General features: G+C 40.4%; 1 protein-coding gene across 1 annotated transcript in view; it reads right to left on the bottom strand.

Moving 5' to 3' along the window:
• DPP10 (dipeptidyl peptidase like 10) overlaps positions 1-10,788 on the bottom strand; it is a 3,628,631-nt gene that overhangs the window by 355,392 nt on the left and 3,262,451 nt on the right. The window contains exon 21 of the mRNA XM_044074976.1: positions 108-162. Within this exon, the coding sequence (XP_043930911.1) occupies positions 108-162 (55 nt within the window). The remainder of the gene's footprint in view (positions 1-107; positions 163-10,788) is intronic.

Raw genomic sequence — 10,788 nt, 5'->3', positions numbered from 1 at the left:
AACAATGTTTTCACTAAAAATTTAATATTTATTTCAATATTTAAATATTAAGACTAATGCTTCAAGTTCTAATTGCAGGCAGTTATAAACTTTAAAAATAACTTCACCTTCCCATATATAGCAAGCCGATTTTGATCAATATATGGTAGATTTAATAAAGATCTGAAAAAAAAACAGAAAAAAAGCAAAATATGAGAATTTTAAGTATTCAGTATATGAAATAGAAATTAGTGGAATGATAGAAGATTTCTGATTAACAGTCATATTTTTCAATAAAAAAGTACATAGTCACATTTTCTGTCACTGTACAGTGATACAGGATAAGCAGTTGCTTCTTTTCCAGGGTATATAACTTCAGACACATTGATGTACAAGCTTGGGGTCTACTTCACAATGTCGAAAGCCGATAATATTGAAGCTGATATTGTCGGCACCACAACATCGAAAGCGCAGAACATTGTGCAGGTAAACGGAAATCTCCATAGGGGGAGATTTCCATTTACCTCAATGTAGTGTGGTCTCGGATTTGGAATATTTAAGTAGGGGGCTTGTGGGGGGTGCAGGGGGGCTTGCCCCCCCCCCTGCCTACGCTAGTTAGTTTTTATTTTTGTTTGATTTTTTTTTTTAAGCGTTATTCCATGTTTTACTACATTGATCACCAGACGTCGACCTTTAGTGATTTGATGTACTAAGATTTCGATAACATGATATAGACGCCAAGCTTGTACCTCCAGCTGTGTACTTCTTATGAAACTTATAAAAAAAAAATCAGAAGAAATACTGTCATTTATTTCAAAATGACTTTGCACTTTACAATTATGGCATATCTGATAAAAGAATACTGCTAAAGTAGATTACTGACATACCTCTCAATTATACAGATTTTCTCAGAATGTTCAGAGTTTTGCCTCATATTTTTGGTCTGTTTTTCATAAAATCTTGGTTTTCTGGCAAATTAGTCATAAATTATTAAAGATTTAAGTAAGAAAATAATGTCAGCCATTTTAGTTTCAGACGTCATATCCTTCAGAAAATTCATGTGAATGCAAAACCTGTTATTTTATCAACTCTCTAAGTTTGTAAGGCTAATATTTAAAAAATGTCCCTATTTTGGGGATTTTGCCCCACTTTTATACATGGCTTTGTCCACATTTCTTGCTGTATGAGGTTGAGATGTATGATTACTGATATAATCACTTCAAAACAGACCATAGGCTCACCAGACAAGATGATTGGAGTAAGAGCCATATCCCTGTGTGCATATCCCACTGCTCACCTAGTATGGTAACAAATTACCAGACAAGACGTTTGGAGTAAGAGCCATATCCCTGTGTGCATATCCCACTGCTCACCTAGTATGGAAACAACTTACCAGACAAGACGTTTGGAGAAAAAGCCATATCCCTGTGTGCATATCCCACTGCTCACCTAGTACAAAAACAACTTACCAGACAAGACATTTGGATTAAGAGCCATATCCCTGTCTGCATATCCCACTGATCACCTAGTATGGAAACAACTTACCAGACAAGATGTTTGGAGTAAGAGCCATATCCCTGTGTTCATATTCCACTGCTCACCAGGTATGTAAACAACATACCAGACAAGACGTTTGGAGTAAGAGCCATATCGCTGTGTGTATATCCCACTGCTCACTTAGTATGGAAACAGCTTACCAGACAAGATGTTTGGAGTAAGAGCCATATCCCTGTGTTCATATCCCACTGCTCACCTAGTATGGAAACAACTTACCAGACAAGATGTTTGGAGTAAGAGCCTTATCCCTGTGTGTATATCCCTCTGCTCACCTAGTATAGAAACAAATTACAAGTCAAGATGTTTGGAGTAAGAGCCATATCCCTATGTGCATATCCCCCTGCTCATGTAGTATGGAAACAACTTACCAGACAAGACATTTGGAGTAAGAGCCTTATCCCTGTGTGCATATCCCACTGCTCATCTGGTATGAAAACAACTTACCAGACAAGATGTGATGTGAGCATAACACTGCAACCAGTCTTGAGCAAGTGACAATCATTCTCAATATGAACACAGATATTTAGATAAATCTGCTAATTCACCTATGGCAGATTTTTGGGTGTAGGAGGAACCAGACCCCTGAAAAAACCCTTGTGAATTCAGAAAGAGAGAGTGCAAACTCCTCACACAAGCTGCACAAGCTGGGAATTAATCCTAATATCTAAAAATTGTGATGACAGAAATGATTCTATTATGCAACCTGTAGAATAGCATTTAGAATCCATGTCACGTTTAACTATCCCCTCCTTTTTCAACATTTTATAAGGAAATGAATAGGTGAATATTAAAATGACAGAATTATCGGACATAAAGCTCTCTAAGTTTAAATGTGGTGTTCTTTTCCTGATCAGTGAAATATGGACCACCCCCATACCATTCAATCTCTCAGTTTACAATATCATAGAAGGGACCATCAAAAATAAGAGCAAAGGATGAAAAACTATAGCACTTAAAATTTGGTTATGTGAATATTTGCATAGCAGTTAAAATTTGGTTATGTGAATATTTGCACCCTGGTGAGTGGAGGTATAAAAAGAAAAAGTGCCCTTTTGGAGGCATAATCTGTAAAAGTAAAGTCCTTGTATTTTAGTTTCAGTGTATAAAGCTAGAGCAAAGAGGTAGAAAAGCTGCATTGTACAACTTGCCTGCTGTGCAGTCAGTTAGTGACTCTGCACTCATTTTTTCTGTATACACGGGGAGTCAGGACAGTGTAGCACACTAATTATTCCTGTATATATGGGGAATCAGAACAGTGCAGTACACTAATTACTTCTGTATACACATGGAGTCAGGACAGTGTAGCGCTCTAATCATTTCTGTATACACGAGGAGTCAGAACAGTGTAGCACACTAGCTATTCCTGTATACACAGAAGACAGGACAGTGCAGTGCAGTGCACTATTTATTCCTGTATACACAGGGAGTTAGGTCAGTGCAGTGCCCTAATCATTCATGTATATACAGGAAGACAGGACAGTGCAGTGCACTAATCATTTCTGTATACATGGGGAATTAGGAAACTGCAGCATGCTAAATATTTCCGTATACACAGGGAGCCAGGACAGTGTAGTGCACTAATTATTCCTGCATACTCATGGAGTCAGGGCAGTGCAGTGTACTATTTCTGTATACATGGGGAGTAAGGACAGTTCAGCATACTAATAATTTCTGTATGCATGGCGAGTCAGGACAGTACAGTGCACTAATTATTTCTGTAGGCATCGGGAGTCAGGAAACTGTAGTGCACTATTTCTATATACATAGGGAGTCAGGGCAGTGCAGTGCACTAATTATTCCTGTATACACTGGGAAAAATTACTGATGCGGAGAACTTTTCATAATAATACTGTTAGCCAACAGGGTGCTGGTGGGCTACCCTGTTGGGCGGAAGGAGAAGAGGAGGGCAGGAAGATAGGAGGAAGGTTAGGAGTGTAGCAGTGAGGGTAGGAACTTTGAATGTTGGCAGTATGACTGGTATAGGAAGAGAGCTAGCTGATATGATGGAGAGAAGGAAGGTTGATATATTGTGTGTGCAAGAGACCAGATGGAAGGGAAGTAAGGCCAGGTGTTTAGGAAACGGGTTCAAATTGTTTTATCATGGTGTGGATGGCAGGAGAAATGGGGTAGGGGTTATACTAAAGGAACAATATGCCAAGAGTGTTTTAGGCGTGAAGAAGAGTGTCTGACGAGTGATGTTTATTGATGGTGTAATGATGAACGTTGTTAGTGCATATGGTGAGTTGGATGAAGTTGATGAGGAAGTGATGGGTAGGTATGGTGTTAAGGAGAGGAATGCAGAAGGTCAGATGATTGTGGATTTTGCGAAAAGGATGGACATGGCTGTGGTGAATACGTATTTTAAGAAGAGGGTGGAGCATAGGTGTGACATACAAAGTGGAGGAAGATGCCCACAAGTTGATTATATACTATGTAGGAGGGCCAGTCTTAAGGAGATTGGAGATTGTAAAGTGGTGGCAGGTGAAAGTGTAGTTAAGCAGCATAGATTAGTGGTATGTAGAATGACGTTGGTGATCAAGAAGAGGAGGAGGAATGTGAAAGCTGTGCCAAGGATTAAATGGTGGAAGTTAAAAAGGGTGATTGTGAAGTGGAGTTTAGGGAAGAGTTAAGACAGGCACTGGGAGGCAGTGGAGAGTTACCGAATAGCTGGGTAACTACAGCAGAACTAGTAAGGGTGACTGCTAGAAAGGTGCTTGGTGTGACATCTGGACAGAGGAAGGAGGACAAGGAGACCTGGTGGTGGAATGAGGAAGTACAGGAGAGTATACAGAGGAAGAGGCTGGCGAAGAAGAAGTGGGATTGTCAAAGAGATGAAGAAAGTAGACATGAGTATAAGGAGATGAGGCATGGCAAAGAGAGAGGTGGCAAAAGCTAAGGATAGGGCATATGGAGATTGGACACTAAAGAGGGAGAAAAGGACCTGTACCGATTAGCTAGACAGAGGGACAGAGCTGGGAAAGATGTGCAGCATGTAAGGGTGATAAAGGATAGTGAGGGAAAGGTACTCACAAGAGAGGAGAGTGTGTTGAGTAGATGGAAAGAGTATTTTGAGAGGCTGATGAATGAAGAGAATGAGAGAGAGAGGTTGGATGATGTGGGGATAGTGAATCAGGAAGTGAAACAGATTAGCAAGGAGGAAGTAAGGGCAGCTATGAAGAGGATGAAGAATGGAAAGGCTGTTGGCCCAGATGACATACCAATGGAAGCATGGAGGTGCTTAGGAGAAATGGCAGTGGAATTTCTAACTAGATTGTTTAATGAAATTTTGGAAAGTCAGAGGATGCCTGAGGAGTGGAGAAAAAGTGTTTTGGTACCTATCTTTAAGAATAAGGGTGATGTGCAGAGCTGCAGTAACTACAGAGGGATAAAACTGATTAGTCACAGCTTGAAGTTATGGGAAAGAGTAGTGGAAGCAAGGTTAAGAAGGGAGGTGATGATTAGTGATCAGCAGTACGGTTTCATGCCAGGAAAGAGCACTACAGATGCAATGTTTGCTCTGAGAGTGTTGATGGAGAAATACAGAGAAGGTCAGAAGGAGTTGCATTGCGTCTTTGTAGACTTGGAGAAAGCATATGACAGGGTGCCTAGAGAAGAGTTGTGGTATTGTATGAGGAAGTCGGGAGTGGCAGAGAAGTACGTAAGAGTGGTACAGGATATGAGGGTAGTGTGACAGTGGTGAGGACTGCAGTGGGAGTGACAGATCCGTTTAAGGTGGAGGTGGGATTACATCAAGGATCAGCTCTGAGTCCTTTCTTATTTGCAGTGGTGATGGACAGGTTGACAGATGAGATCAGACAGGAGGCCCGTGGACTATGATGTTTGCAGATGACATTGTGATCTGTAGTGAGAGTAGGAATCAGGTTGAGGAGACTCTGGAGAGGTGGAGATATGCTCTAGAGAGCAGAGGAATGAGGGTCAGCAGGGCTAAGACAGAATATATGTGTGTAAATGAGAGGGAGGGTAGAGGAATGGTGAGGATGCAGGGAGTAGAGTTGGTAAAGGTGGACGAGTTTAAGTACTTGGGATCAACAGTTCAGAGTAATGGTGAATGTGGAAGAGAGGTGAAGAAGAGAGTACAGGCAGGGTGGAATGGGTGGAGAAGAGTGTCAGGAGTGATTTGTGACAGACGGGTATCCGTAAGAGTGAAAGGGAAGGTCTACAAGAGTGTAGTGAGACCAGCTATGTTATATGGGTTGGAGACAGTGGCATTGACAAAAAGGCAGGAGTCAGAGCTGGATGTGGCAGAGTTAAAGATGTTAAGATTTGCAATCGGTGTGACTAGGATGGATAGGATTAGGAATCGGTATATTAGAGGGTCAGCTCATGTTGGACAGTTTGGAGACAAAGCAAGAGGGTTTGGACATGTGCTGAGGAGGGATGATGGGTATATTGGGAAAAAGATGCTAAGGATGGAGCTGCCAGGTAAGAGGAATAGAGGAAGGCCTAAGATAAGGTTTATGGACGTGGTGAGAGAGGACATGCAGGCGGTTGGTGTGACAGAGCAAGATGCAGGGGATAGGAAGAAATGGAAAGAGATGATCCGCCGAAAGAGAATGATGACACTGGGAGTCAGGACAGTGCAGCACACTAATTATTTATATATGCATGGGGGATCAGGACAGTGCAGTGTACTATTTTTGTATACACATGGAGTCAGGACAGTGCAGTGCACTAATTATTCCTGTATACAAGGGGAGTCAGGGCAGTTGTATGCACTCATTATTCCTGTATACAAGGAGAGTCAGGACAGTGCTGTGTACTATTTTTGTGAACACAGGGAGTCAGGACAGTGCAGCACACTAATCATGTATGTATGCATGGGGAGTCAGGATAGTGCAGTGCAATAATTATTCCTGTAGGCACTGGAATTCAGGAAAGTGCAGTGCACTATTTCTGTATACACAGCGAGTCAGGAAAGTGCAGTCAATCTGTGGAGATGTTCTCCCCACTCTGTTTTATGAATACTTTTATTAGAAAAAAAATGCTGCTTTAAAACTATTTTCAAAAAAAAAAATTCTAATACACATGCTGTGCAGTGTCTGTTACTGGGCTTAGAAAGCATCAGCAAAAAAAAAACAAAAAAAAAACATACAATACTTTGGATAATTTGTGGTGCATGAACTGCCAGTCCAAAAACCATAATGAATACACTGTATATACAGCTAATTTAGAGCACCTTATACATCGTTGAATCAAACCCACTATGGCGGTGTTAATACTTTCAAAATGAGCAGATCTAATAAAACCTTTAACAGCCAGTTTACTGTGACTCACCAATTATAACAAAATTCTGCAACATATCAAATAGCAAGCAACAAATACAATACATTATTTAACATTCCTGTTGACCTAATGACATAAGTTTGCCCCACAACTGCATGAAGATGTTAATGGCAACAGGTCACACACCCACACACACCCACACACACACACACACACACACACCCACACACACCCACACACACACACCCACACACACACACACACACACACACACCCACACACACCCACACACACACACACACACACACACACACACACACACACACACACACACACACACACACACACACACACACACTTCCTAAAAGACAACCCATCATCATGAAAAAAAGTGTGTTCACTGTTTTTTGCAGTGTGGAAACTATTCTGCATCCTTGATATAGGGGATTGTGACCCTCACTTCTCCCAACTAATATAGTCCACTCCACGGTTGGCCTACAAGGGGGGGGTGAAACACCCCAAAATGGCACAGTGCCTACATGATGCCCAAACAATGCTTTTTGGAGTAGCTGGCATTGATGGGGGAATAGAGTCTCAGGGATTTGAGGCTCAGAAAATCTCATTTTATGGAATAGTAGTATATCTCCCACATATACATACAAACACACATACACACACATATAGTATAGCTCTCAACTGTTCCTAATTTCAATAAATGTCTCTGATTATGCCTCGTTTCATTGGTATGTTTCATACAATGTACATTTTTTTATGTAGAATCTTAGGTGTAAACTATGCTCACAACCATTGTGGAATTTTTAAACCTGGCCAGGCATTCCAAATTTCTGGCAAGTCCTAGTACCCATGATAAGTGTAAACTAAGGCTTGGGAGATGAAACATTTACAAGTAGGGACCTTGGAGATGAAACAGTTATAGGCTGCCAATGTTTATTAGAGATATAGGTGCCAAAGAAGGGATAAACTTCTTTTCCTCCATTCAATTGTCCCAAGTTACACTTGAATTGGGTTAAGGAAGAAGTCTGCTTCAAATGGATGGGAAGCCTGTTCCTGAGAAGGGGTAGTCTCTGGGATATACACCTGTCTCTTCATCAGGTCCTGTTTATAACACAGGCAAGGTTGAACTCTTTAGAGTGGATAATTCTGGTGGTGTTTGTTTTGTGGGTATGCATGAGGTCAATCAATGAGGGATCCAACAATAACTTGTATGCCAAGCATAGATCTCCCCTCAATAGCCTGTAGGAGACAGAATACAAGGATGGGGCTTTGAGGCATCTGCACAGGACATGTTGCTTACACCCTGTATTCTTTTAGTGAGGGACATCTGTAGACAATTTCAATTGCCGGATCCTGGTTAAGTACTTACTAAACCAGGGCATTCTACTCAATGATAGGTGTGATAAATGCCTAATACAGTGCAGTACAATAATGACCTACTTGGACCTAGATGCTATAACTTTGTTTATAAGTTGAATCATTTCTTCACTACTGTAGACATGTGATGGTCAAAGGCTAGATTACTGTCTATACATGTCCCCAAGTCCTTGACTACAGGTCAAGTCTTAAGGGTGTGTTGTCAATATGATAGCTGCCAGGGATGGATGACTTCCCAAAGGATACTACTGTGCATTTAGTTTTAATCCATGGCTTTGACACCAGTTATTTGTCTATGTCAGCCCTTCCTGGAGAGCACTAGTGTTGGTGGGGGATCATATTTACTGCTCCTAATTAACAATCATCTGCAAATTTGGACAGGCAGAGGTTCATAACAGAGATGTAGATGCCAAGATAAATGAGTGGTGCCAGGACTGATCTCTGAGGGACTCCACTTTTGAATGGCATCTTTGTAGAGGTGCACTCCCCAGTTCTAACTTTATGGGTCCTGTCTGTGAACCAGTTGGCTATCCACTGGGAGAATTAAGGATTTATACCTCTTGAGTTTGTCAACAATGCCTGGAGTATTGTGTCAAATGCCTTGGCCAGGTCAAGGTAGGCATTATGAACCATTTTGCCCTCATCCATTGCTTTGGTGACCTTCTCAAAGAAGTTGTCATGACTTGTCCTTGACAAAATTGAATTGGGTTGGGTCCAGTGTCTGTTTTTTTTTTTTTTTATTTATTTTTTCTTTTTGGAAATCATTGAGGATAACAGCCAATAAATAATAAAGATATTTGAATTTCAGGCTTCATATTACTGAAAAAAGCATGCCAATGCAAAGTATATTATTTAAGCAACTTTCTAAAAATATAATACTGTTCAACAGTATTTAAAATCTGTCCTGAGTTTGGGTCTTTGTCCTTCATTTTTGGTTTTGTCCCAGATGCTTGTTCAAAGAAGTTGAGTGGTGTCTCTCACTCTCTCTCTCCTTAAACATACACACACACACACACACACACACACACACACACACACACACACACACACACACACACACACACACACACACACACACACACACACACACACACACACACACACACACACACACACACACACACACACACACACACACACACACACACACACACACACACAAAAAATTCATATTTAAAATATGCAGGCTATAGCTTAACTAATATGAACCATTCTTGACAGTTAGTGATGGTCCTTGTATGTTGCATTATTCATATTTCCAAACCTGTTGTCTTAGGTTTAGATTTGGAGAATTTCTGCTGCTGTCCCTAACCTTAATAAAGCTCCTGTGTTGTGGAATGGCTTGGTGGCACCATAAGATCTATTACCTCAGTCTTCTTAGAATGTAGACTTTTCCAGGCCATTGTTTTTTTATGTTATAATATTTTTACATGAAATTTCCTGATTATGCTTTTTTGACAGAAACTACCTCCTTTAAAGGGGCTTCTTCTTATATTCACCAGACTTTTCCACCTCAAAGTAAATCTGTGATTGGTCCTTCTTTGACCATGACATGATCCAAGAAGTCCATCTTTCTTTGGTTCCAAGGCTGATACAATGAAAAAGCAGAAATCGAGCCATCTTCAGTGACATCAAAACAGTGGAACAGACGCTGTTTTGATGATGAAATTGAGCTACTTTGTGAAATGTGAAGCAACTGCGAAGCATGTACACCACTGATTGGCTATTTTTCAGATGATGACATTAAATTATTGCAAGCTTTCCACAATTAAATAGACTTGCAGCTTCATCCCCCCACAATACCGGTCTTCACTCAGCAGAATTATGTGCTTTAGTGCTGCACCCAGAGTTTAGAGGAACTGATATACCTCATACAGATATTTCACATCTAATGCTGCTGTCTTCCAATAAATTAGCTTCTCTCTCAGTCAAAGAAGAGATCAAGGACTTAAAAATTCACTTCAGTCTGAGTTATCCAACCTGCACCTCAGATTGTTTGAAGGGCTGAGACAACTATAATTTGTAAAACTAGATAGTACAAAGAGGTAATCTTCAAGGCCTTGCAGAAACTCTCCCTTGAGGGAGAATAACACATATTAGTTTAAAAGAACAACAAAAATATAAACACAAAAACCCTTAATGTATTTGTCTGTGATGAATGGGCATCCTTGTTTTAATGACTTAATGATCTAACTCAAGGCTTCAGTTTCTGGGACAATGCAGTGCAGAAGGACAAAGCAGTATGACCTTACTTAGGATTGTCCCTTGTTAGAAGGACTTTCTTGGGAGGAAGTCAGAAAAGCTGTGGAGGGTCGTTTAGATGTAATTCCCAGATTTAAAATACACCTCATTTGTATAGAAATGTGAGTGGATCCATAGTTTTGGTACTTTCTGATCCCTACCTTCCCAGATTATAACACATGCATTAACATGGTGGGTTTAAAACTTAAAAGTTTGAAATTACAAGTCAAACCAAGGATTATTGTTTACTCTACTGCATAAAACTAAGCTACAATAACAGACAACAGCAAGAGTTAAAAGAGAGAATTAAAAATATTGGAATTAAAAGAATGAGTAATGCCTTCTCAAAGGTTGCTTTATCAGATACATCCGATA

This window comes from Protopterus annectens, chromosome 6.part0 (assembly GCF_019279795.1).
Source record: "Protopterus annectens isolate FY-2018-M chromosome 6.part0, PAN1.0, whole genome shotgun sequence".
Classification (NCBI taxonomy): Eukaryota; Metazoa; Chordata; order Ceratodontiformes; family Protopteridae; genus Protopterus; species Protopterus annectens.
The sequence above is the reverse complement of the archived record's forward strand: the minus strand, read 5'-3'. Positions and strand labels throughout refer to the sequence as shown.